Genomic DNA, 26,641 nt, shown 5'->3' with positions numbered 1-26,641 from the left:
TAATGTTCCTATACGTATTTTCTTCAAGCGTCGTGATCTGAGTTCTCCTTCTGCATCACTGATAGGCACATTCTGGTACTTCTGATTCCACACGGCTCGCTGGCATTTCAGGTATTAGAAGTTTGCCCTCTGCATTTATGTACAAACTGTCCATTATGCTTAACCTTACTCAGTTGCAACACAGCATCACCAGGGTCAGAATCCTACCTGGTACCCGTCCTCGTTTCCCAATAGCAATGGTCTTAGAAACTATAGCAGGATCTCCTTCTCAGGCCTCAACATGGTTCTAACAGGGCATCATAATCTCAGCCAGGTAGTCTGACCTTTGTTTTAAGCATCGTAATTGTGTGTATTGGGCAACAAATTGAAGGCATGAATATCGTTTATTACCCAGTTTCCCCACATGGTTAACAACAATCTGGACACTTTCAGTAGATCAAATAGTGTCCCACAGTGCTTTCATTTGAAGAGATGGAACTCCTTCAACACTCCTCATAAACACACTCTTATGGGCAGGACACCCAAATCCCAACAGTTCTCCGGAATAGTCTGCAGTTTAATCACCACATACCCAGAGATTCCTCTGAACTGTACAAGCTTACCCAATCTTTCCGGAGAATATTGCAGTCCTCAAAAAATCAGACTGGATGTTCCCATCCTTCACCCAGCATGTGGGGGGGGGGGGGACAACAACACTCTCTATGGCCAGAAAAATTCAAGCCTGTATATCTATATCATACACCTCAATGTGATCTCACCCTAAGATCATAGTGGTTCCTTGGTTTACAGAAGTACGTGCATTGTCTCTTTTTTCAGGTAGTATTTTCTAGGGATCAATTCCATTTGTTGCGAGACATTCGTGTTCGTAGAATAACCCTAGGCTCCCCACACGCACAACCTCTCTCACCACCAAGGAAATGTTCCCAGGACAGGTGAAGCTGCTGATCCTTTATTTTCGAGGCTGCTGATCCCTTAGTTTCAAATCTGAAAGTTGACAGCTATGGACGGACGTTCTAAGGGCAAGTAAGCGCATGCTCTTTCAACTGTCAAACTGTCAACGGTCAGTTCATGCTGGGGATTGTTCAGTTTATACGTCAGATTGTTGTGTTGTTCAGTCAGTTTGGTTCTTGTGTTCCTATGAGTGAGCTGTTGTCACTGACAAATGCTGAATAAACTTACACTTCCTTGGGCTTCTGACTTTTCCCGATCATTTAACAATCAGCGAATAGAAAGAGGATCTATCCAAGCGACGCCGACACTAAGTAAAAGAATATGAGCTTTACTCTATAAACTGCATTGTTTGTATTAATGTCAGGCCCCCCGGGTTTGCGCAGCCAGGCGCCGCTACTCGGGAGTAAGCCTGCGGGGATTACTTCTGCTGCGCCAACAACCAGCGCGAGCAGGGCGCAATTGCGCTTTCGCAGCGCCACCTTCCTGCTCCGAGAGGCTTCTCCGTTTCTGGAAAAAGCAGGCGGCGATGGGGAAAAAGGCGTGCCGCCCGGCAAAGGCAACGGGCAGCGGCTTCGTCTCCTCCTCCTGGGCATGTGCGAGCCGTTCTGCACATGCTCAGTGGCAATGGAAGCCGGCACAAACTTGGGGGGCTCGAGCCTGCGGTTCCTCCCCCCCCCCATTAGGTTCCTGGAGAGCGGCTGAGTCAGTCAGGGGCTGAGTCATAGGCAGGAGCGCCTCCCCTGGCAGGACGGGATGGTTTCGTTTCCCCTTCTCCGGTTTCTCGTCGCCACTCGGTGCCTCTCTTTGCTCGCAGCCGGAGCCCTTCCTGCGATCCGTGCGTAACAGCTGCGCGCATTCCTCCCGGTACAGTCCTCTTCTCTTTGGTTTTCCATTTGTCTCTGTTGCGTGTCCTTTAAAAGAAGGGTCAGGGGGTCCTGATGTCGTGTGTGTGTGGTTAAAAGCTGCGTCGTCTTGGACTGTTGTTATTTTGGTAAGCTGAGGAAGAAAATCAATATCTGATCCTAACTTCCAGAAAGGTAGGCGTGCTGTGAGTGGCTTGCGCGCAACGAAAGTTCTTGGAGTGCCTTAAAGACTGCCAACTTTATTGCGGGCAAAAAACTTCCAGGAACTTAATAGTCCATTACATCAAATATGCTTGCAAAAAAGGTTGTACCATAACTAATAAAAGCAGGTTCTTGCCTTCAGAAGTTGATGCTGCGGTATATATATATATATATATATATAGCCAGTGGAAACTACAAACTTAAGTCGTTGCTTACTGGATTGCAAAGGGTAAGCCAGGTGGACTGCTTGGCAGCAGCGTCTGGGACTTCCTTTGTTGAGGTGGAGCGCTGAAAGTAATCTGGGTGGGTCCAGGGTGTTGTCCAAGACTGGCACCTGTAGGACTGGCGCTTTTGTGCTTTGAACAGCTGCATGACAGAGGCAGAAATTCAATAGTTGCGGCTTTCCATACTGTGTTTCTCTAATGGGAAAGGCTTCACCTGCTGGATTTCTGCCTTCTGTGCACAGCTGTAAGCGCACAGGAGCTTTGCAAGGGGGGCGGGAGATAAAACCCACCTTGGTGCCTGTTCTTGATTGGCATTTGTTGGGTTTGTTTGTTTTTATATTTGCACTGAAAAATTTAATCACCTGCAGAGCATGGAAGAAGTGGATTTTAATGAGTTTTCCTTGTGCATGTGCAGCAACCAATTCCTAAAACTCTTTTATTGGCTTGCTTATTAGGATAAAGCAGACTTCCTACCTGTTCCTTGGAAAGAAATTAAAGGGGGAAGTTCCTGGCGTTCCTGCCCACACCTTAGGCTGGGTTCTAAAGTGTTGGTTAAGCAGGGAGTCTCCTAGCAGCTAGGAAAGAGTGGGGTGCCTGGCAGAGATTGGCATGCCATGCTGTCAATTACGACACCCATCTGAGGAGTGTAGCAACTGCATTGCCAACGCACAGGAGTGAAGCAAATAGAGGAACCGACTTTGTAGCACAGGAAGGATGTGCAGCTTATGTGCCAACACAGAGCCATAGTTTTCCATTGTACGTATTCACCAGCCTTGTGAGGGTGGCTCCTCTTCTGTCCCTATCCTTCCCTGAGAGGCTGGGAAACTTCTCATTGTGTCTCCTGGTATCATTAAATACTACTATGACAAAAAAGCTGATCTTCAGACATTGGTGCATTTTCAAGGCAGGAGGGAGTAGTAACCGGTTGTTTTCTATTTCTTTTTGTTCCAAAATCCCTAAATAGCTGTGGAATGTGGAAGGAATGCTTCTGTTTTTAAAAACACTCCATTTGTCAGAGTAAAAAAGAGATGAAAATCCCTTTATGGTACAGATACTATTTTAATCAGGCAGTTTTGAACTGGCAAGCATTGGATGGATAGTAATTAAGAGTTCATTTTTTTTAAAAACAAACCCATCAACCATTTCTCATTATTTGTCTTGTATACCTCCCAGTCTCTAGGAATAGGCAGAAGGTAGCTTAAGATCTATTGGTAAGATCTCTAGGTTGTTTGCACTAGGTTTTCTGTTTTAACCATTGCAACAGCAAATGACTGCTGCGGAAATGAAGATTGCCTCGTGGGCATCCATTGAGCACAACTGAGCAAGGATTATTCCTGTAGCGTTTGATAATAATGCAAAGCCTGTCTCCGCTGCTGCACCCTTCAAACTGAAGCAGAACTTGGCCACATTCTCTCCACCATCTGTAAGAGCATCCAGATTCTGTCCAGAAGAGCACTCAGAGTACTTCAACAATCAATCCTTCTTCCCTGAGGAATTCTGGCCTTGTAGCTCTGCAGGGAGCAGGGAATGGGGTCTCTTAGCAACCTTAAAAAAGTACAGTTTCTTTGATTCTTTGGAAATGGAAGCCATGGCTGTAATAATGATGGTGATGATGATAATGATGGTGATGATGATGATTTATTTATACCCCACCCATCTGCCTGGGTTTCCCCAGCCACTTTGGGCGGCTTCCAACAGAATATTAAAAACACGATAAAAGATGAAACATTAAAAACTTCCCTAAACAGGGCTGCCTTCAGATGTCTTCTAAAAGTCAGGTAGTTTATTTCCTTGACATCTGATGGTAGGGCGTTCCACAGGGTGGGCGCCACTTCCGAGAAGGCCCTATGTCTGGTTCCCTGTAACCGCACATCTCGTGGTGAGGGAACCGCCAGAAGGCCCTTGGATGAGGACCTCAGTGTCCGGGCTGAACGATGGGGGTGGAGACTCCTCTAAAGTGTTATGATACTGCTTTAAACACACACTGCAGATGGGGCCATTCACCTTGCTTCTTTTTTATCCATTTGATTGCTTTTTGGAGGATTTTCCTTTTTTTGCAAAGCCTCTTTGTAGCTGTGTGGCTGAACTGGGTGTAGATATTGATTGCCAAAACCAACCAACCAACCAACCAACCAACCAACCAAGTAAGGTAATTTGTTGAGAGTGAGAGGAATAACTTTAGGGATGTGTTTGGAGAGCTTTAGCTCTCAGTGGTTCTGTTGTTGTAAAATAACACCAAAAGTGTGGAGCCCTATAATGTGGCCCTCCAGCCATCTCTATATCTCGGCCCTCCCTACATCAGTAGGCCAAGACCCTCACTGGTCCCACTCTGGACCTCTTCTTGAGTGCTTCTGCCTGGCTGGAATAGTCCTTGGACTGTGATGATTGATGCCTCTTGCCTGGACAAATGCATTGGGCGTAGGTGTAGAAATCCCTGTCACTTTGTGTGGCTGGAATGTAACCTACAGTACAAAGGTAAAAGTCACACCTGTTGCCACGCCTACGTTTGCCTCTGGCTGCACCCAGCGCTGGCATGCATTCCCTGGAAGGATCTGCGTTCTGGGGAAGGAAGAAGGCGACCCACCCTCCTTCAATAATGGAATAAACAAATTTGGATAGTACAATTCCATGCCTGAAGCCAGAGTTCTTTCCAAGCAGAACTAGCACCGCAGACCAATTCAGAGAACTGCTTGGTTGTGAATACACTAATATATACAAAGAGAGAGCATCCATTCTTTCTCTGTCCCAGGCGGCCTCTCTGTAATCGGAGATCTTTTGTAGAAGGCATGGCTCAAGGCCGAGAAGACTGTCTCTATTACAACGCAAAGCAAACAGCAGACAGGGCTTAATGCCATGTCTTCAACCAGAAATATATTTTTCATGTTCTTTTTTAAACAGTCCTCAATACTTTTTTTTTGTATAACACATGTATAAAACATTTTGTCTCGTGATGAACAAAAGAGACATTCACATATCATAACTGGAAATGTACAAAAAAGGGGGAAAGGCTGCTTTCAAAGGCATTGTATAAGAAGTCGGATAACATAGCAAAGGATTTCACTTTTAAAAAATAAATAAAATACAGCATAAGTATGTATTCTGTAACTCAAAAGCTCAAATCACACTGCGAATCTTCATGGTTCCCTCATTTGCAGTATTATAACCACTCAGAATTCACAAGGTGGTGTCACGTTAATTCTTCCACAGGTTTATATATAGATATTCTTTAGAATGTTAGAATTATTTTTTAAAGGAATCGGCATAAAGGAAGGCCGATTGACACCAACCCTGTGCAGGATCAGTGCTCTTTTCAATTCAGTGGCATCAAGCACTGCGTTGCGGATTGTGTCCCAGTATGTTACAGGCTTATTCGTTGACTGAAGCAGAAGGTTTTCCACAACTGTACTTTTCTGTGGAAAATATTCCATGCCTAAAAATGCATTGTTTCATACAGTGAATTAGCATTCTAAATAATGAATACAAGAGATTGCTTTTCCTCTTTGTCTAGAATAAAGAGATGACCTGTGGTGACTTGAAATTGGCAGTGTGGTAACTAAACGAACCTCCTGAGTAATCCTGATATTAGGTTGCTAAGTTTATACCCTTATGTATTTTAATTACAGTGAATCCTCAGTCATGTCTTATGGTAAAAATATTATGTATAACAGATGTGTTGTGTAGCTTTCATTACCTGCTTAGCCCTGTCTGTATGAGAGTTGTCTATTTCCCTGACTGCTAATGTTTTGCAGAGAGATCAGAGCCATTTGGGATTGCATCCCTAAGGATTTTTTTTTCTGTGCCTTTAAATAGGTTCACAGCTTAGAGCAGTTCTGAAGGCTTCACCTTCCTTTCCCCTGTGATGGGAGAAATAACACATGCCAAAATTCTGGTTTTAAATAACAAGGAAATGTGTGCTAGCTTGGCAAGAGTGTTTTGTTTTGTTTCAAAAACAAGAAAACCTGGGCTTGGAAGCTCTGCCAGCCAGAAAAGAAATGGCAGAGTTCCTATGTCTCTGAACCTCCAAGACAGATGGGGCTGGGTTGATTTAGTGTGCCCAGATCTCCCCCCCCCCTAATGCATATTGGTAGAAGGAGTTTTGAAACATTTGTACATCTTAGTGTCAGTAGTCACAATATAGTTATAAAAGCATCAAACAGGACTTAATGCAAGCTTGAACCCGTCCAGGACTCGGTTTATCAAACATAGACTTAATTGCGAAAGTCAGGCTATTATAGCTGTTGGCTTGCTAACTTAATTCTGCGACCTGAGGCTTTAATAGTCCTGTTTTTGAGGCTAGAATTATGCAGTGGGGACAACAGGCTGTCAAATGATGCTTTCCATCCTTCTATTTCTTTTTATGTCCCAAAGTGGATGATGTGGCATGTAATATGCAATAGACTTTTAATTTAATGCTGATCTTCTTAGAAATCAAGTGAGGGCGAATGTTATTCTCTTCCTGGGCATTTTTGCAAATTACTGTGTGCTGGCCATTGCTTTCATCTAAAGAAATGTAGCATGTGATTGACGGTTCCTCTGTGGGCTGAAGCCCCACCACCAGAAAATGGTGGGTGGGTGGCATTTTGGAGAGCATAAAAACATTCAAAAGTAGGAATTGCAGGTTGATATGTCATTAGGACATATGTGTGGGATCTGAACACAAATGCTTAGGTTTGGTTTTTTTCTTGTAAAAGTGACCTCCGAGCGCACAAACTGGATGACTGTCTCCTCTGTGCTTGTTTCGTAGGTTATAAGAAATGGACCGCCTCACTGCAGCAAACAGTGCCTTTGCCCTCAATCTGTTCAAGAAGCTAAGTCAAAATGATAACACAGCGAACATGTTTTTTTCTCCTTTGAGCATTTCTTCTGCTTTGACGATGGTCTCTCTGGGTGCGGCAGGGAACACTGCAGCCCAAATGGCAAAGGTATATCCAGATAAATACTATTAAGAGGAGGGGGAAGCTTGACTTTTGACTCCATGCATGCTGCATCCTTTTCTTTGTAGCAGGTCAGGCTGAAATATGCATTTATTAGCGGGCCCCTAAGGCTGCTAGTGAGCTCCTGTTGTTCGGTCCCAGCTCCTGCCAACCTAGCAGTTCCAAAGCACGTCAAAGTGCAAGTAGATAAATACCGTATTTTTCGCTCTATAGGACACACTTTTCCCCCTCCAAATATTAAGGGGAGATGTGTGTGTGTCCTATGGAGCGAATGCAGGCTCCCTGGCTACAGTGATAGCAATGCAAAGCCTCTGAAGCCTGCGCTCCGGAGGCTTTGCATTGCTTTCGCTGAAGCCAGGAGAGTGGTCTTTGAGGCTGGCGGTGGGGGAAAGCAGCGCTTCCATCCACCGCCAGCCCCACAGGTTCGGGGGGCAGCAGGAAGGCGCACGACTCCTTCCCGCGGCTCCTCAACCTGGTTTTGAGGCTGGCGGTGGGGGAAAGCAGCGCTTCCCCCCACCGCCAGCCTCACAGGCTTGGTCGAAAAGCCCACAGGAGCTGCACACTCTTTAAAGGGTGCTCAGCTCCTGTGGGCTTTTGTGGGAGATGGGGGAATTCCCCCACCTCCCACAAAAGCATGCAAAAGCCATGCACTCTTTAAAGGGTGTCGGCTCCTGCGGGCTTTTCTACGAGGTGGGGGAATTGCCCCACCTCCTAGAAAAGCCCGCAGGAGCCGCACAGGGGGCTTTTCCCCAAGGAGGGAGAAGTCAGTCCCTTCTCCCTCCTGCGGGCTTTTGCGGAAGATAGGGGAATTTCCCCACTTCCTGCAAAAGCAAGCAAAAGCCTTGCGCTCTTTAAAGGCTGCATGGCTTCTGTGGGCTTTAGCATCCTTCCTGAGCCTCAAAACTAGGGGAGGCCCGTTCACGCAATTAGTCATTTTAATGACTTTTAAAACTTAAATAACAGACTGAGGAGGCCCAGTCTGAATTGGAACACAGGTAGAAGGGCTTTTTTCATAGACAGATAGATAGAATCTTTATTTGTACCAGCCAGTAGCCATAGCAATAAAATAAAATGTATTGAAGGTAAAAACTTAACTATAGAAAATTCATTTTGGGGGGTTTACATCAATAATCAAATAATAGATCTTATTCTAATTCCCCCAGCTAAGAACCTTGCAGTTTTTGCTGTCACCTGATCATCTTGATCTACTAAAATAAAGGAGGCAGTAGCAATGGTTGAGCGAGCCGGCATGGACTGTAGTAGAGGGGTAATAACCCCACTCCTCAAATCTTTATAAAGAGTGCAGGCCAGAAACATATGAGCTAGTGACTCAATACTGCCAACTCCACAGGGACATAACTGTATTTCCAGTGGAATTTTTTGAAATCGACCCTCAAGTACAGCCGAAGGCAGTATATTCAATTTTCTGGAAGTGAAAGCACATCTGTATTTTGGAATTGTTAAATTTTGCAAATAGGGTGCCAAAGTGTTGAAATGACTAGGTAGAAGGACTTTAACTCTCTGCCCCCTGTGGAGGTTCCAATTTGCATGCACTATTTACTCTTAAAAAGCCATTAGTGCAATTCGTAGGTGTGCGAATGGCATCAAGTCTAGTTTGGCCCTAAAGGAGGACAGCTCATTGCGCTGAATCTAGAGAAAGCTAGTTTAGGATTGAGTGATTTAGACAGAAGGGGTTGGGAGGTGACACATACTATGATCTGAAAATGGTTCACTTTCAGCCTGTAACCATAGAGTCAAAACAGGCCTAGCATAGAGATGTGTGCTCAGAGCCTTCTGCAGTGCATGGTGTATTGATGTGGGCATGTGTGTGTTGTGTCTTTTAATTACAACGAATGTAAAAAAGGTTACATGCTGTTCCCTAATAGAAAATTCTGCGGAATGTAACACTGAGAAAGGGGACTTCCTACAGCTTCTGCTTGCTATTTATCAGACCACTGGAATGTTTATAACATAGGGAGTTTGTATTTTCCTACTCCACAAGTTATAATTAACAAGTTTCTCCACAAGTTGCAATTAACTCTGTAAGCCCGGTTCACAAATTACTCACATGTCAGGCACTTGCAAGGTAAATGGGGAGCAGGTCCACATTTTTAGCTACTTGCCTGACATCATTTTACTTCCTGCAATCACCCTGCATTGCCTGTGTTTGTCTGAAGCCTTGACCCACAAGATTCTGGTTTTATGTGGATGTCCCAGTCTCGTGGAACCCCTACATCCCAGCAAGAGCTCATGTACCAAGTTGATCTGGGGAGTGTCTGCAAAAACGGGGGTGGAGCTAATAGCACGGCCCCATTCCCCAGTCACAATTGCCTTATATGCAAGTAACACATGAACTGGACTTAGGTCATGGTTCCATAGGGAAGAATTCCTGTTCACACAAAACGAAGTAAAAACCACCATGCTTTGAATTCTTGAATTTAGTTTGTGGCCGCCTATTCAACCAGGCCTGAACAGCCCACTTAAGGAAATGAAAGCCACCACTTACACCCCTTACAATTGTATTTACAATCTCTTCGATAATCACAAGTCGGGCAGTCCTGCTAAATCGACAAAAACAGTACCAAAGAAGGACTATGGAACATGTGGGCTTTCTCTTTCTTGTCTAGCAGGTATTACCAGTATAATGAAAAAAGAAAAGCAAATTTAGATTCCATGTTTTTCTTCCCCAGAACAAAGGGCACTTAGTTTTGTAGGCCCAGTTTGTCGTCTTGAATGAAGTTGACTTATGTGAAAAGTATTTCTTATGTCACACCCAGAAAACCTTCCCGCTGCAGGGAGGTTCTTCTCTGTAATTGCAGTGGTTCTTTGGCCCCCTAGTTTTTCCTAGGCTACTGGCAGCTGCGTGCATCTGTTTCTGCTGTGTCTGCCCCAAATGTTTCCTGAGCTCCTGATAAGCAGCTTGATCTTTAGCTATGGTTGGTTAGCACTGCCCAGAGTTCAATTCTCAGTGCATCATCAAATTTCAGTTACTCCGTCCTTGCGCAGAAGAACATGGCCCATGCTGAAACATGACAGCCCAGTTTTATTTAGAAAGTTAAGTTAAATTGTTAGGGGGAAGATAAAAACCCAGCAATTTAGTATGTGGTTTTTGTTAATTGTTTTTTGAAAAGAATATGTGAAAACTAATAGTCACTCTCTTTTGCCTGCTTCCGTTCTAACTGTTTCAGATATTTGTCTTGTGAAATCTTGAACAGGAACGGAACAATCTGCTTTCTGCTTCTTCATTTTTATTACTATCAAATCTCATTGTGATTTTGTTTTGTTTTTCCTCCTCAAACAGTAAGGCCCCTCAACGAATCATTGTTACAATGGTTGTTTGTTTTATATATTTTACTCCCTTGTTTGCTAAAAGACATGGATAACGGTTTTTTAGGAGTACATGGATAAATGTCTGTATTTAAATAACTTAACATTATCCGTTAACCATTTATCATCTTACAGGTGCTGTCTGTGACCAACGACGTAGAGTTTCACCAGGGATACAAGAAACTTATTTCTGAAATCAACAAGCCAGACACCAAGTACTTGCTTAGGCTAGCCAACAGGCTGTTTGGAGAAACATCCTATGAGTTTATTTCAGTAAGTTACATGGTTTACAAATATGCTAGAGAACAGGAAGTGGTCTCTGTTCTGATAGTGAACCGTGTTCTGTCGCAGATCAGAAACGCAGCTAAGCACTCACTATCACGCCTGCATTGAGCAGGACTGATACAGGGGCAAATCTTGGTAAGAATTTAGCATCCTGCATATGGACCTTTCATGTAGGGCTCTCATATATAAGAATAAGGCAAGGATTGCTATGTGTATTCTTGAGCAAAAGAAGTTTGTTTGGGTCCGTTTCAGTCCATCTGTTTTGGCTGATAGGAATCTATTGCACATGCCATGAGCTTTTTCTTATCAACTGAAGTTAAATTAAGCATCTGCATATGTCTTTCACATCTTTCGGTATCTGAAAATGGAAGAAACATCCTTTTCTTCCTCTCTTTTCTGTGGGACAAAACCTGAATGAAATCAAAGTTTGTTTGTATATGATATATACAGATCCATATATAGCTTTTAATTCTGAAACATATTTGTACAAGTCATTCATAGACTCCAGCCAGAAATTCTATCAAGCGGGTCTAGAGAAACTAGACTTCATTAAAGCATCAGAGGATTCCAGGAAATACATAAATAACTGGGTGGAAGAACAGACAGCAAGTGAGTAGCAAATTCTTGGGCTTCCATATTGTCTGAGTTTTACTTCTTAAAATATGAGTTTGTGTCTGAAAAATAGCTACTTATTAAAACAGATCTTTAATCCCTCTTCAAGGTAAAATCCAAAATCTGCTCGCCCCTGGAATAATTGACTCCAGTACAAGACTGGTCTTGGTGAATGCTATCTATTTCAAGGGAAACTGGGCAAATCAGTTCAACAAAGATCACACACAGGAAAGGCCGTTCAAAATTAGCAAGGTATGATGTGGGAAATAATGTGAAGCACATCACTGAGCACACAGTCTTTATCGTTTTGATTAAATACACACATTGTGATATTTGGAGTGTTCCCTCCTTCTGTTTTTTTCTTTCATCAGTTGACCAGCAAGCATTTCCCTTCCCACCATGTCCTAAGGGCATTCTTTTGCAGAGACAATAGAGGATGAACAGTAAACAAGATACAGAGCAGCTCAAGCAGTGCAATGGAGCAATAGAAAAGATTACATGCTTAAAACGAAATTCTTCTCCATTTGCAGAATGAAAGCAAACCGGTGCAGATGATGTTCAAGAAAGCTAAGTTCAACATGACATGGATATCGGAACTTCGCACCAAAATTCTTGAGATTCCTTATGTTAATAACGAGCTCAGCATGATCATCCTGCTTCCTGATGAGATTGCAGATAATTCTACAGGCCTGGAAAAGGTGAGGCATTGTTGCTGAGAATAAAACCATCTAAATTCTTGCCCGTAAAAATTGCCCTTGTTGGTTGCTTTACACGATGAGAGCATGATTCTGCCAGCTTCTGCGTGATTCTTCCAAGTGCCCAGTGTAACTTATTATATTGTTGGCATTTGTCTGTTTGAGAGACAATGGAGTCTGCCTCCAGGGGTGAAGTCAAACCACCACGCCAGCAGCGCCAAAGTGACCTCCCCAGGGTGCAAACCTGGGCAGTGCGTATAAACATTTCAGACTGCCCAGACAACAGGGGACCCCTCTCGTCCTTGCTGATGTCCAAAGGAAAGCAGAGTGATACCTTTGGCACCAGTTTGGCTGCAGGAATTGCTGGAAGGAGGCGTGCAAGGGGCTCCATTCTGGATTTGTATAGCATTTACTCCTTAGCCTTTCTTCTCCTGAAGTTATCCCACAAGACAGTGGAGGTTTAGGATCAGAATTTCCCTTCTCCTAGATGGGCTACTTTCCCAGGTTGATGAGCCCCATCTGCCCTTCATTTCCCTCTACAGCACTAACTGCCTTCTCGACCATTGCACCCACTATTGGTCTTCTCTGCTTAATCTGCCAGAGCCTGTATTTGCATGCAGGGCAAATCCCTAACACAGAGAGTTTGAGACCCATTGGCTACCCTCACCTGGTTTAGCCGGCCAGTCAAAGCCATTTCCCAGATTGTGGCTCCTAGAAGCCACAGGTGAGAGCTGAGTACAGGGTAGGAACCAAAGGTGGATAAACGATCCCAGAAGAAGCAATATATGTGTAATATAGCTGTTTATATTTCTATAAGCATAGTTAAGTCTGCCAGTGTTCTGTCTTATTCAGAAAGATGGAAGGCATAAAAGCAAGTTGAGCAGAAAGGAATTCTACTCGGACAGACAGGGCAATTGTCAAACAAGTTTGTTTAAGTGATGTACATGGAGTCATTTGACTCACCGAGAATCCAGTGAAAATGGTTTTATGTAAGAAATGTGAGGATTTATATATGCAGCCAGGATTTCCTTTTTTTCCTTGAATGCCTCATGTTTGTCTTCTTTTAGCTGGAGAGAGAAATGACCTATGAGAAACTCAAGGAATGGATTAACCCTGAGATGATGGACCTAACTGAAGTTGAGCTGTCTCTACCCAAATTTAAACTGGAGGAAAAATACGACCTGAAGCCTGTTCTGAGCAGCATGGGAATGGCTGAGGCGTTTGACCCAAGCAAGGCAGATTTCTCCAAGATGTCTCCCAACAATGACTTGGTTTTGTCTGAGGTTGTTCACAAATCCTTTGTAGAGGTAAACGAAGAGGGAACTGAGGCCGCTGCTGCTACTGCTGCTGTTATGATGCTGCGGTGCGCTATGATTGTGCCACGTTTCACAGTTGACCATCCCTTTCTCTTCTTCATTCGGCACAACAAAACACAAAGCCTTCTCTTCTATGGTAGGTTTTGCTCTCCCTGAACAATGGGTGTCCTGTATGTGCAGCAGAAACATTCCCCGCTGCAGCCTGCTGGCAGAATATCAAGTTTTCAATTTCTCATCCTATTATTTCAGTTATATTGTCTAATCCCAAGTCTTCACTGCTATGCCTCTGCTTGCAACAGCTTTTCCCAGCACCATTCATATTTGATTAACAGTTGTGCATAAGGGGATCACATCTTAAAATGGGCCAACTGAGAACTGTCGCCTTCCTTAAACCCTACTCCTAATGAACATTGATGTATTGTTTGTGCCTTATTTAGTATAGGAGGCACTTGTATCACAGACCATTAGCAATATTGGTGAAGATGAAGCAGATCTTATTAACTGCACACCTCTTCATCTTTTGCATGCTCTTAATAAAAACATAGAGGGCTCATTTTTTTTTACCAGGCAGCTTTGCTACAAGTGCGAATATTTGTGAGGTCCATTTTGTTCTGGACCTTTATTTTCACAGGATACTTCAGGGTGGGGGGTGGGAAGGTGGTTTTGCTCTTAAAGGGTTATTAGCAACCACCAAAAACAGCTTCTATCAAAGGAGATCCTACCATATAACCTCATGTGCATTTGATAAACAAACACAATTGTTTAGTACCAGTTTCTGGCCTTCACACCAGCATATAAATTTAAGATCTTGCTAAGCAAAGTGAAAACGAAGAGCCTTATTTAGTTACTGCAGCGCAGAAAATGTGCAATGATTTCTACAACACAGAAAAAATTGGCCTTGCAAAGAATGCAGTGCATAAGCAGAAGTATGAATGATGTTCGGTCTACAGTGTATTATTCTTTGACATTACATGCAAAAAAAAAGTAGTCACAGAATTTTGACTTGGCAACCTGTAAGTGACATTTATGTATGAATGGATATCGATTCATGTATTATTGGATTTAAAATAAAAATGAAATTGTTTTGTGTTCTGATTGTACTGTTACTGAATTCATTAATCAGCAGCTCAGGGCGAGATTTATTCTGACCCCATAGCTCCAGCGTCACCAGTCTCTTCCCACTTAAGACACTGGTTGCCAACAACATGTGTAAACAGTCAGTCAGCGAATTTCCGCATGAGTACAGGTGAAGTCGTCTCTCTGGGTGTGGCATTTGCCAATCTATTCAGCTTAAGCTGACCGTACTACAACTGCCAACAATACTTGGCTTATGCTGCCTCTTCTCTAGCACGCAAGCAATTTCATATGACCTTTGAGATGCACCCACTTGCGGGAAAATGAGACGAGTGAAGCACTGCAGAAACATTTCAGCAGTCTGCTTATCAGGGACAATCTCTGTACCTGGTACTTGTCGCTGGCAAATTGTTCTTCAATGTGACTCTGTTTTCGTCTCCTGGGAAAGTTTAGTGGGGTGCCTCCCCCACAAAAAATGTGCTAGCACGAATTGGATATGTGTAAAAGCACACAAACAATGTTGGTGCATTCTTCCAAAACAAATGCAGCTGAATGGGTTTTGAGTTGAGGCTATGCCTCTACCGTACCCATTTCTGTCGTAGAATATACTAATCAATCTCTGTCTTAAGGGTGCTTTTTTATTTTTCTAAGTTAGTAACGTTGCCCTGCTTTGGAAGCTGTGCTGAAAGAACTGTGTAACACACTGGAAGAAAGAATTTCATTGCACTGTTCAATTCAGTAATGTGAGCACACTTTATTTCACCCAATACATTTAGGCGCATTATCGCAGCTTTCGTATTGTGACTACAGCTTGAAACTAAAAAGGAACAATGGTCCAATGAGGCCATTAATTGTTTTCCTTTTATTTATTTTTGCAAGTGAGTGGGGAAGAGATGTTGCTCAAAGTGAAAAAGGAGTTCTAAAAAAGTCCACAGTAATTGAGAGTGAACGATGTAACATAATGAGCCTCACTTATGTTACTTCTACAAAGCCTCATTTTCAGTTATCATCAGGTTGACAGATGACAGGCTGATCAGTGTGTTTGTTCCATTGGTGATGCCTTGCCAGTCAAAGGCTTACTACTACCTGAAAACTAGATGACCAGCCCTTCCTCCTTGCTGAAGGTGTCAAGTTAGGCAACAACCCACTTTAACCTACCTGTAATTCTATTCCCTGTTGTGGCTGTGAGTGGGGAAATGCCCTGTATACTGCATAGTAAGTGGAGGAATTTGGAGTCAGTGCATTCCACCAGTAATCAGCAAAACTTGAGTTGTACTTTTGCCCTTCTGTGTCTGGATTTCTGTTCCTGAAAAACACTGGCTGTAGTTACCTGGTAAACCCTTGGCACTGACCTGTGCAGGGCCGGATTTAGGTTTGATGAGGCCCTAAGGTACTGAAGGTAAGGGGGCCGTTTATATGTCCAGCTGTCATTTTGTCAACAAATTGTCGCTGTTTTTATGTGTTGAATATATGCTATATGGTAATTTATGGACCCATTACTTACATCATAGGAGCCTACACAACACAAAACACTTGCTGTATGTACCGGTAGGTTTTATTTTATTTGTTTTTTATATTTTGGAAATGTACATCCAGATTTGGGGGGGGGCAAGAGAGTGGGGCCCTAAACCATAACTTATAGGTTAATCCTATAAACTAAGGTTAATAAGGATCCAGGTGGAAATCGATACTGAACGTGATTGTGCAAACGATGGTATGTCTTGATTTAAGGTTACCAGATTTTTTTCAATAAATCCGGGGACCCTTTTCAACTTAAATGGATTTTGTCAGTGGACTGATTTGTAAATCAGGGGACTGTCTCCGGGAAACGGGGACATCTGGTAACCTTATTTTAATTTACCACGTCGTCAGACAACCCTAACGATCTCTGACAAAAAGTTTTAAAATGACGCGCTGTTTCTCACAAGGTGTGCCCACCAATTATATTCTTCAAAAGTCTTCCTTGTACAGGGTGGCATGGCTTCTGTTCCAAATAATCGCCTGGTACCAAAAGAAAAATGCAAAGTAACACCAACTTTTAAGCCTTGCAATAGTACACATACAAACCCCTGCGCCCGCAATTAACACATCTCTTCAGTTCCAGCACTTTTCTCCTAATTCCTGCAGGCAATTTAGAGTGTGTCATTTTAGAGGCAGAACATAATATTTGCAAATTTCTATATCGTGGGGTCTTGGAAAACATGTTTTTGGGTGAGTAGGGCTGCCATATTTCAAAAAGTAAAAACCAGGACATCCCAAAGGTTTTTGAGCTTTTTTTGGACATGCCCCAAAGTTGCTGAATTTTTTTATGTTTACAAAAACACCAAAAAAAAAAAAAAAAACGATCTTGACTTGCCTAAGATCCAAGACAAAACACCATTCAGAAATCTACCCCTGCAATCAATTCTGCCTTTGATGAAGCTCTTGGGAAACAAAATAATTTTAATTTTGCCTTCTGGAAATGTCCGGTATTGATATAGAAGAATAACTCATCATACTAATAATAAGTAATATAACTGCAAGCATTTGGCCATCATTTTTAATGGTGTCCATGCCATTTTACACACATTTTCCTTACCGAGCAAAACTAAATGCATAGAATCGTAGTTTGACGGGATCATCAAGGCTCATCAAGCGCAACCCTCTGCAATGCAGGAATAAATCACATTAATTTAACCAAAAAAGGTCTAATGAATTCCCAAGGCACAGTCGCAGCCTTTGACCGCCCCTCATTTTGGGGACCTGGAAGTTGGAAAAAAAAATCGGCACGCCCATGCGACCAGGTGAATCTTTATTTGCGTCCGTCATCGGCCGTAGCAATAAAACAACAATACGATATACAAAGCATAGAAATAAAAAGTCAATGATATAAAATACATTTTTTAGGGTTTTGAATCCATAGTCAAATAGTGGATCTTATTCTGATTGCCCCAGCTAAAAACCCTGCAACCTTTGCTGTCACCTGCTCATCTTGATCAAGAGAAAGGTTCTTTCTGGTCTCCCGCACCGTCGCACCTGTCGAACGCTCTCCGGGTTCCCTCCGTCGAAGGGCGGCGCCTAAGGCGTTGCTCCGCTTTCAGTCTCCCCTCGCAGCTTTAGACCCGCCCGGGGCGCTTCCCTCCGCCCTGCCTTCCAGCCGCTTTCAGTAGAGCGAGGCTCCCTCGACGGTGACTGACGCTCCCGGGAAACTTTGCTCTGGGTCCAGGTAAGAAAAAGCACAATTTCTGGCCCAGTCGTGGCAGGAGAAGGGAGCGCAGCGTCTTTGCCTCGAGGGGCGCGGCGCGCTCCGAAGGGCGCACAGCCTGGACGGCTGCCACATTTCGCCCCCTCTCGGCGCTGCAAGACGGGAAAGCTGTATTTGGAAAACTGTTGCAGAAGAAAAGCAGGGATGTATTGGGCGGAGCTGCTGACATCCGATCCTCGGGGGCTTGGGATTTCTCAAGAAAGGCATGAAGGGAGGAGGAACAGAAACGGCAAGCTCGACGGCAGGGTGAAGTTGCGCTTTGGGGCAGGGGGATGTTCCGTCGAATGGTAGACCTGGAAGGGGATTCCCCTAGGGCAAGAATGTCCAGTAGGCCAATCGCGATCTACTGGTCGCGATAGATCGTGGGCTCCTTTTCCTAGCGCTTGCAAAAGAGCATCCTGCCGTGCGCCCCCGTCGCCCCGTCCTCCATTCGCGCATGATCCTTATTGATCTTCCGCTGAGCGACCTTTTCCATTTCCTGCCTAAAATCAGGTCCACAAAACGGGGCTTTCCTCCCTAAAAGCGCAACAACTTTGATCTGAACCCCCCAAAAGGGGGTAAATCACTGCCAGTTTTTAATTCTGTGAGTAGATCGCAGACTCTTGGGAGTTGGACGCCTCTGCCCTAGGGTTATCCAGGAACTTTGGCAACTACGTTATTCTGAGTCATCTAACTCAGTACTGCAGCCCTTGGGCGTAGCCAGGATTTATGTTTGGAGGGGGGTTAGGACACCCACCAGCCTTCACCCTCTGTCTGGCTCTGTCTAGCAGGTTCGGAATGAAATGTCTCAACAACGGTTGTTTATTTTTATTATCATCATCATCATCATCATCATTATTTATACCCTGCCCATCTGGCTGGGTTTCCCCAGTAACTCAAATTACCTTCTTTTGACCCCAAGTGCTGGGTTGGGCGTGGAATCTGTCAAAATCTTTCCATGATTTATACTTTTAGTTAAGTATTTTTGTTTATTTACTTGATTTAGGGGATGGGGCAAATGATCCATTCTGCAGCCTACACTACCTGGTAGTGGATCTGAACTGGAGGCTTTCATATGGCCTGAATATACTAGTGATTAAACCTGCAGGCAGAGATTTATTATTATTATTAATAATAATAATTTTATTATTTCTACCCTGCCCATCTGGCTTTCCCCAGCCACTCTGGGTGGTTTATAGCACATAGTAAATCATCAAATATTAAAAATGTTTTTAAGATCCTGCATGCCGCAGATTTTATGGAGAAGAGCTCCTGCTGTTGATATCTTTCCCCCATCATACAGCTGTTTAAAAACTGTCAGGAAAAGAGCTGGGAAGCTCAGGTTTCTGTGTTTGGCAGAGGGAGGAGTCCAGAGTTTAACCACTTTAACAGAAAACCAGCAGGTGGAGTTTTTCCTCTGGGCATGAATGAGACAAACAGAACTTCCTTCTTCTCTGGCTGCCAGGCTGATAATAAAATCCTAGAACCATAGAGTTGGAAGGGAGCCTGGAAGGCAGCTTCTTCTCCTAAATTGCCGCTCACCTGTGATGTCCGTGTGCCTGGAAGGTGCATTTAGAGGCGACTCGAGACAGGTTGCTGAGCTTCCCAAAGCTCAGTCATGTGGATCTATCACTTGGTGGTTGCAGGGAGATTTTAGAAAGTTTATTAACTTGAAGAAAATTTGGGGAAAGAGCCCTTTTTGCACATACCAGGCTGCTGCCCCACGGCACTATCACAAAAAGGATGTGGACAGAGGCAGAGAGAGACCATAACTATATTTGTTATTTTGTGACACGTCTGCCGAAGTCAGGTTCCTGTTTTCCTGACTGCATATAGATTGTGTGTATGGGTTGGTCAAAAGTAATAAGTGTAACAACATGACATGGTTTTTCTTTCCTTTTCATGCTTTTCAGATTGCACCATGGAGAAGCTGGCTAACGCAAACACACATTTTGCCCTTGATCTCTTCCAAAAGTTCAGTGAAGCCAACAAAACAGGCAACATCTTTTTTTCGCCGCTTAGCATATCTGCTGCAATCGCCATGGTTTCCTTGGGGGCTAAAGGTAACACAGCCGCACAACTCTCAAAGGTCAGCAAAAATCTTTTCAGGTTTTATCTTGATTTCTGGTTATTTTTCTAAGGTGGTTCAACTTTAACCATTCAAAGCACTTTATTTTTTTTATTTATTTTTTTATAAATATTTATTAAGATTTTTAAAGAAAAAAAAGTACATTAATAATAAACAGTATTGTTTTGCTTTAACAAAGTTTCATGTCATCTTTGAACTTCCTCACGCCTCCCGCTCCCATTTACATCATTAATAAATTTTTGTCAAGCAAATTATCATCTTATTTCCAACTTGTGTACCAATAAAATACATTAAAATAATTCTCCTTCAACTTTGTTTCTCTTAATCTCTCTTATCATCATTTCCTGATTTATTTTGGTGATGGCCACTTTACATTTAATATCCCACAAAGTAGGAACAGTTTTGTTGAGATTTAATTATGCATCAGAATATATTCTGAATGTTGCTGTTTATAGTCCATGATTTCATTGCAGTGGTGTTTTTCCCCATCATGATAGTAACACACCAGGGAAATAAAGCTAATTATTTTCCTTCCATGTCCTAAAACCTTTTACTGCAATTTATTAAAAATATTAAAATACCGTAATACATCAAACATTAAAAGCATCTGCCTTCAGATGTCTTCTAAAAGTCTGGTAGTTGTTGTTCTCTTTGACATCTGGTGGGAGGATGTTCCACAGGGAGATTTATTTGATTGGTCCTAGTGATAATAAGTTAGGACTTCTCTTTTCCCTTGTGCAGACATTTCACTTTGATGTCGTGGAAGACCTTCACTCAAGATTCCAGGCACTGAATACCGACATTAACAAGAGCGGAGCACCCTATACATTGAAGCTTGCTAATAGGCTGTTTGGAGAAAAGACCTACGCTTTTTTGCAAGTAAGTTAATTGCTGGGATATCAATGAAACTCTGCAAAATTAACTGGCCGAGAGATTTGCTTTTTATTTCCCTAGATGTGGAACTGCGAGTGGTGGGGTTGTAATTCTTCATTTGGGAGAATTGGTATGCTATGAAACTGCTGCATCAGAACATTAAAAGCCACAAATGTCAAGCTCACAAATGAAGTGCTGCCTCATGTAGGTTGTGGGTATTTTCTTTTTGCCAGCTTTATTGTGTTTGACATTCCTGGATAAAGCTAAACATTCAAATTCGTTTACAACATCACATTCATTTGTGTTGAAACAACTTCTATAGAATGCTTTTGGATTGTATCTTCTGTGTTAAGCAGAGTAGGTAGAACTTTTCCACAGGAACGTCCGCACAGAATGAGGAAAAAACCCAAACTACTACTACTGCTCAGCGCCTGAGGGCCCCAGTCCTGCCACTCACCGCCTGGCCCAGGGCGGGGCCTGACGGGCTCTATAAAGGACTGCTGCCGCCGCCGCTGCTGGGCAGAGAGGGCTCCATTTTGTTTTTGTTTTTTTTTGTTTAAATTGCTGTTATTTTTTACTTATGTCATTTTAAACTGATATTAATGCTGTATTCTTAGTTTCAGATTTTGATGGTAATTGTTTCCCATTTGGTTGTGTATTTTCTTGATGTGGTTTATTTATTGTTTGTGACTTATGTAATTATGTAAATCTTGTCATGCTGTAAGTCGCCTTGAGCGCTGTTTTTTTAACTGTGGAAAGGCGGCATACAAATAAAAAATGATCATTATGATGATTTATACTCCACCCATCTGGCTGGGTAAACCATCAAATGTTAAAAACTTCCCTAAACTGGAAATTGAGTGTTTTTACTAATTGGTGCATTATGAGTTAACTGGCATTCTTTCAATAGATTGATGAACGATGCCACCAAAAGTAACTGTCACCCCCAGCCAGGAGTGGGAAGACCAATTTATAGTCCACAGATGGGTGATATCCCCCTCCCCCTTGTACACTGAACCACGCCCCACCCCCACCCCCCGTACATTGATATCTGTCTTCTGTGATTTCTCCAGGATTTCTTGGCTAGCACCCAGAAGATGTATGGAGCTGAGTTAGCCACAGTGGATTTTCTCAATGCTTCAGATGATGCACGAAAGCAAATTAACCAGTGGGTTGAGAATCATACAGAAGGTGAGTGCTGCTTGGAAAACTCTCAATTTAGAGAATCGTAGAATCATAAAGTTGGAAGGGACCACGGAGACTTGAACTCACAACCCTGAGCTAGGTGTCTCAAGCTTTACTGACTGAACTACCTCAGTTTCTTAAACAAAAATATTAGGAAGGACTACCAGGGTTTCCTTCCTTCCTTCCTTCCTTCCTTCCCTCCCTCCTTCCTTCCTTCCTTCCTTCCTTCCTTCCTTCCTTCCTTCCTTCCTTCCTTCCTTTGTTTTGGCCCTACCTTGTCTCCAGTCAGATCTTGACTTAATAAGCCAGGATATGCATTGTTGTTGTTGTTGTTGTTGTCGTTTAATCGTGTCTGACTCTTCGTGACCCCATGGACCAGAGCACGCCAGGCACTCCACTGCCTCCCGCAGTTTGGTCAAACTCATTTTGGTAGCTTCAAGAACACTATCCAACCATCTCGTCCTCTGTCGTCCCCTTCTCCTTGTGCCCTCCATCTTTCCCAACATCAGGGTCTTTTCCAGGGAGTCTTCTCTTCTCATGAGGCGGCCAAAGTATTGGAGCCTCAGCTTCAGGATCTGTCCTTCCAGTGAGCACTCAGGGCTGATTTCCTTAAGAATGGATAGGTTTGATCTTCTTGCAGTCCATGGGACTCTCAAGAGTTTCTTCCAGCACCATAATTCAAAAGCATCAATTCTTCGGTGATCAGGATATGCATTAGTTTCAGGCATATCTGCACGCTTTCTGCACAAAAACAGCAAAAGAAGCCACTGAGCCACAGTTATCCACAGCCCCCTGTCATGTCTGAATCAGTGCCTTGCTTCTTATAGAGCTAATTTGTTCTGTAACTTCCATTTCCAGGTAAAATACGTGACTTGTTATCCGAAGGCTCGCTGAATGAACTGACCAAACTTGTTTTGGTAAATGCCATCTACTTCAAAGGCAGCTGGGCAGAGAAATTTCAAGAGGAGGACACTGAGAAACTCCCTTTTAGACTCAGTAAGGTAACAAAAGGCCTATATTCCACACTGTCCTGTTATTAAAGGTAAAGAGACCCCTGACCATTAGGTCCAGTCGTGGCCGACTCCGGGGTTGCAGCGCTCATCTCGCTTTATTGGCCAACGGAGCCGGCGTACAGCTTCCAGGTCATGTGGCCAGCATGACTAAGCCGCTTCTGGGGAATCAGAGCAGCGCACGGAAACGCCGTTTACCTTCCCGCCGGAGCGGTACCTATTTATCTACTTGCACTTTGATGTGCTTTCGAACTGCTAGGTTGGCAGGAGCAGGGACTGAGCAACGGGAGCTCACCCTGTCGCGGGGATTCGAACTACCGACCTTCCGATAGGCAAGCCCTAGGTTCAGTGGTTTAACCCACAGCGCCATCCACGACCGTCTTATAAAGAGTTGTATCCAAAGCAGCGCTGAGTAACACTTCCCATCAGTGCAAGGATTTCTGTTTTGTGCAACAGGACTTCCCCACTTGTCCTCCCCTCTCTTGGGCCCCCTAAATTTGTTCTAGGGGTTCTGGAGCACATCTGGGGAGGGTACGGGGTGTGCGAGGAGAGGAGGGAAATCCTTACACTGAGAGAATGCTTTAGTCGGATGCTACCCAAAATTTAGGTTTAAGGGTGATAGTCAACTTGGTAATACTTTTAGCATCTCTAAAACACGTAAAGGTTATTTGTGCATGACTGGGAGTAAAAAACCCAAACGTGGTAGGACACCTGTGGATTCAACCCAGTGTGTTCTCTGAATGTAAACTATTAAATTTGAACCAATATTTTCATTTTAAAATATTTTATCGAGCTTTTATTGGACTTCAGTTTCCATTGGCCACCTTCAGTGCTTGATGGAGAACAGCTGAAAAGAACAAACAGATTTGGTTTTAGTAATTCGCTTGCTTGATTATCTTTGCCTTTAGATGACAAAAAGCAATATTGAGTGTGCCATGAACTGATTACAGCGGTGTCCAAATTTTTTTCAAAGAGGGCCAGATTTGATGAAGTGAAGGGCTGTGGGGGCCAACCAAAGTTGTTGACATTTTTTAGAATTGAAGTCGTTGAGGTTTTTTTAGGATTTTACCCCAGGAAATAAACTGCCCCAGGGGCCGGATTAAACCAAGCAGATTAGGCCCCCAAAATGGACTTTGGAGATTCCTGGATTAGAATGTGAATGGTTGCATTCCTTTGCACACTTAGCCCTGGGAGTAAGTCCCAATGAACCCAAATCTAGCTTTCTTCTGAGTAGGACCCCTCTGTAACAGCACCTCCGTTAACATAGTTTTGGAAAGAACCTTTTTCTTTGCACGAACTCTTAGGTGTCTAAACATACTCTTTTACTTGCAATATGTTTTTGCATGCTCATAGTTGTGCCTTTTTTAAAAACTACCCAGAAGGAAAAGAAGACAGTGAAGATGATGTTTCTGAAAAAGGAGCTTCCTTTGGGATATATTCCTGAGTGTAAATGCCGTGTCCTGGAACTTCCTTATAAGGGGAACAAACTTAGCATGATAATCCTGCTGCCTGATGACATTGAGGATAACTCCACTGGCCTGGAACAGGTAATTCGGATTTCTCCCTTTCTTTCTCTATAATAATTTTTTCAAATGGCACATTACCAATATTTTCTTTATGTATGTTTCCAAGCACAATTCAAAGTGTTGGTGCTGACCTTTAAAGCCCTAAACGGCCTCAGTCCAGTATACCTGAAGGAGCGTCTCCATCCCCATCATTCTGCCCGGACGCTGAGGTCCAGCGCCGAGGGCCTTCTGGCGGTTCCCTCATTGCGAGAAGCAAAGCTACAGGGAACCAGGCAGAGGGCCTTCTCGGTAGTGGCGCCCACCCTGTGGAACGCCCTTCCAGCAGATGTCAAAGCGATAAACAACTACCTGACATTCAGAAGACATCTTAAGGCAGCCCTGTTCAGGGAAGTTTTTAACGTGTGACATTTTACTGTATTTTTGGTTTTTATGGAAGCCGCCCAGAGTGGCTGGGGAGGCCCAGCCAGATGGGCGGGGTATAAATAATAAATTATTATTATTATTATTATTATTATTATTATTATTATTATTATTATTATTATTATAAAAAAGACGACAACCTGTAGTTGCAGTGCTCATGGTATATGCATGTGAAATTGACATCAGAATTTTTGAACTATATTATTACTATTATTGATTATTACAGCTGAGTCTTCATAGAATTGTAGAGTTGCAAGGGACCCTGGGGTCATCTAGTCCAACCCCCTGAAATGCAGGAACATGCAGCTGTCCCAAACGGGGATCAAACCTGCAACCTTGGCGTTATCAGCACGGCACTCTAACCAGCTGAGCTTTGCAGTTGATTGTCGAAGGAGTATTCGTGGATAACACATGAAGCAGCCTTGCAGCAATCCTCTCTTTTGTAGGAACATTTTACTTTTCAGGATCAAAGGCTGTGTTGCTGGGTGGATGGAGATGTATCACAGGCCCTCATCGCCGCCCCAGAGAAAACCAAAGCAGAGCGCCTGGCTTCTTCAGCACATGCTCTGAATTATCTGCAGATCGATTCATTTGCAGACTTGAAATCAAATAGGGACAAGTTGGACTTTGCTTCAAAATAAATGCCTTCAATATGTTGCTTTGACACAATTTCCCTACCGTTCCAAAGTTTCTAATGACCACTGAGTACACAGGAGTAGCTAAATGCTTTTGGGAGTATTTCCGTGTGGAATTTTAGATTTTATAAAACTCCGCATCAGTCTCTCTGTGTGTCTTATACCTGCTAATGTCATTTTTTTCATACACTAAACCCCATTAAAGCAGGAGCTCTTCTACAGACAAGGTTTCCTTTTATGGGACCAATAGTGCGTTGAGTAACGTATTATCTCTTCCAATAGATAGTGACTCTCCAAGGTCTTGGGTAGCAAACTGAGGGGTACCATTCTGAGGTGGAGATAAACGAAGTTAAAGTTGGGATCCCCTTCTTGAATATCTATTTCTCTGTTCTCTACAGACGCTCCCTAGCTTTCCATTCTGACTTTCTATAAAAGCACTGCTGTTGTTGTTGTTGTACATGAAGTAGATATATTTGAGCTGCGATGGCATAAGAAATTCATCCTCCCTCTCTCTCTCTTTAAATTCTAGCTGGAGAAGCAGCTCACCTTAGGAAAGCTCCAAGAGTGGACACACCCAGGAAAAATGTACAGCAACTCTGAAGTTAGGGTGCATCTGCCGAAATTTAAGCTGGAGGAGACCTATGATCTTAAAACTCCCTTGGCCGAATTGGGAGTGCTGGATGTCTTTGACAGCGGAAAGGCAGATTTGTCTGGAATGTCAGGAGCCCGGGACCTCCATGTGTCCAAAATTGTTCACAAGTCATTTGTAGAAGTAAACGAAGAGGGGACAGAAGCAGCAGCAGCAACCGCTGCTATGATAATGCTATGTAGTTTGCCGATGGAAGAGGATTTCAACGCTGACCACCCCTTCCTATTTTTTATCCGCCACAACCCAACAAAAAGTATACTTTTCTTGGGCAGATTTGCTTCTCCATGAAAAGTAAAACAAATGGATGAACCAAATGCCCTTAGAGCTGCTCCTCAAAAAACACTCTTTGTTATTTTGCTTTTTTGAGAGGGAGAGAAAGAAGAATCATTACTGGGCACCAGGTTTTTCAGAAACCGATTTATAAGAGAAGTGGCTTTTCTTGTATTCGTTTGCTGCCTGTCATTAGCTAGCTTTTGGTTTATTACATTGTGACACGCTACTTAAAATGAAGCCATTGTAGTAAAACTATGCAATATATATCTGATTTAA

The 26,641-nt window shown here is 43.2% G+C and overlaps 1 protein-coding gene across 1 annotated transcript; it reads left to right on the top strand.

Moving 5' to 3' along the window:
- The first annotated feature begins 1,638 nt into the window (after positions 1–1,638).
- On the top strand, positions 1,639–26,641 carry LOC309374814 (uncharacterized protein). Its single transcript, XM_081919994.1, has 13 exons — positions 1,639–1,815; positions 6,984–7,161; positions 10,636–10,773; positions 11,277–11,394; positions 11,507–11,649; positions 11,928–12,095; positions 13,160–13,562; positions 19,619–19,794; positions 20,536–20,673; positions 21,741–21,858; positions 22,711–22,853; positions 24,242–24,409; positions 25,973–26,641. The coding sequence occupies exons 2-13, from the start codon at positions 6,994–6,996 to the stop codon at positions 26,378–26,380; spliced, it is 2,289 nt and encodes a 762-aa protein (XP_081776120.1). The 5' UTR covers positions 1,639–1,815; positions 6,984–6,993; the 3' UTR covers positions 26,381–26,641.

The sequence above is a fragment of the Podarcis melisellensis genome (assembly GCF_964234715.1).
Source record: "Podarcis melisellensis genome assembly, chromosome: 7".
NCBI classification, from domain to species: Eukaryota; Metazoa; Chordata; class Lepidosauria; order Squamata; family Lacertidae; genus Podarcis; species Podarcis melisellensis.
The sequence above is the reverse complement of the archived record's forward strand: the minus strand, read 5'-3'. Positions and strand labels throughout refer to the sequence as shown.